Below are 339 nucleotides of genomic sequence, written 5' to 3'. Positions count from 1 at the left end.
GGAGCCGCTGGCCGGCACCCAGGATACAGCAGGTGAATGCGGCCAGGACCCTGCAGGAGGGTGCGGGGTGGGGGGCTCTTGCTCCCGGGGTGCTGGGTGCTGACCTGTGTGTAAGTGTCCTGGATGCTGTAGTCCACCAGCACCATCACCAGGATCGCAATGGGCACCCCGAAGTCTCCAATGAGTCGCCGGATCTGGGGAAAGAGCAGCATCAGCCCAGCCCTGGCTGCACTGCGCAGCCCAACCCGGCTCAGCGCTGCCCCCAAAGCTGGGCTCACCCCAGGGCCCGAGCAGCGCCCATGCCACCATCCCGCCTGCCCCACGCACCCGTCCGGGGAA

The 339-nt window shown here is 68.1% G+C and overlaps 1 protein-coding gene across 1 annotated transcript in view; it reads right to left on the bottom strand.

The window, feature by feature from the left end:
• Positions 1-339, bottom strand: part of SLC4A2 (solute carrier family 4 (anion exchanger), member 2) — a gene marked incomplete at its 5' end in the record, with an annotated part of 5620 nt that overhangs the window by 2342 nt on the left and 2939 nt on the right. The window contains one exon of the mRNA XM_010020099.1: positions 105-314. Coding sequence (XP_010018401.1) covers positions 105-314 — 210 coding nt within the window. The remainder of the gene's footprint in view (positions 1-104; positions 315-339) is intronic.

This window comes from Nestor notabilis, unplaced genomic scaffold (genome assembly GCF_000696875.1).
Source record: "Nestor notabilis isolate BGI_N333 unplaced genomic scaffold, ASM69687v1 scaffold20718, whole genome shotgun sequence".
Taxonomy (NCBI): domain Eukaryota; kingdom Metazoa; phylum Chordata; class Aves; order Psittaciformes; family Psittacidae; genus Nestor; species Nestor notabilis.
Note: the sequence above shows the minus strand (reverse complement) of the source record. Positions and strands in the feature narration are given on the sequence as shown.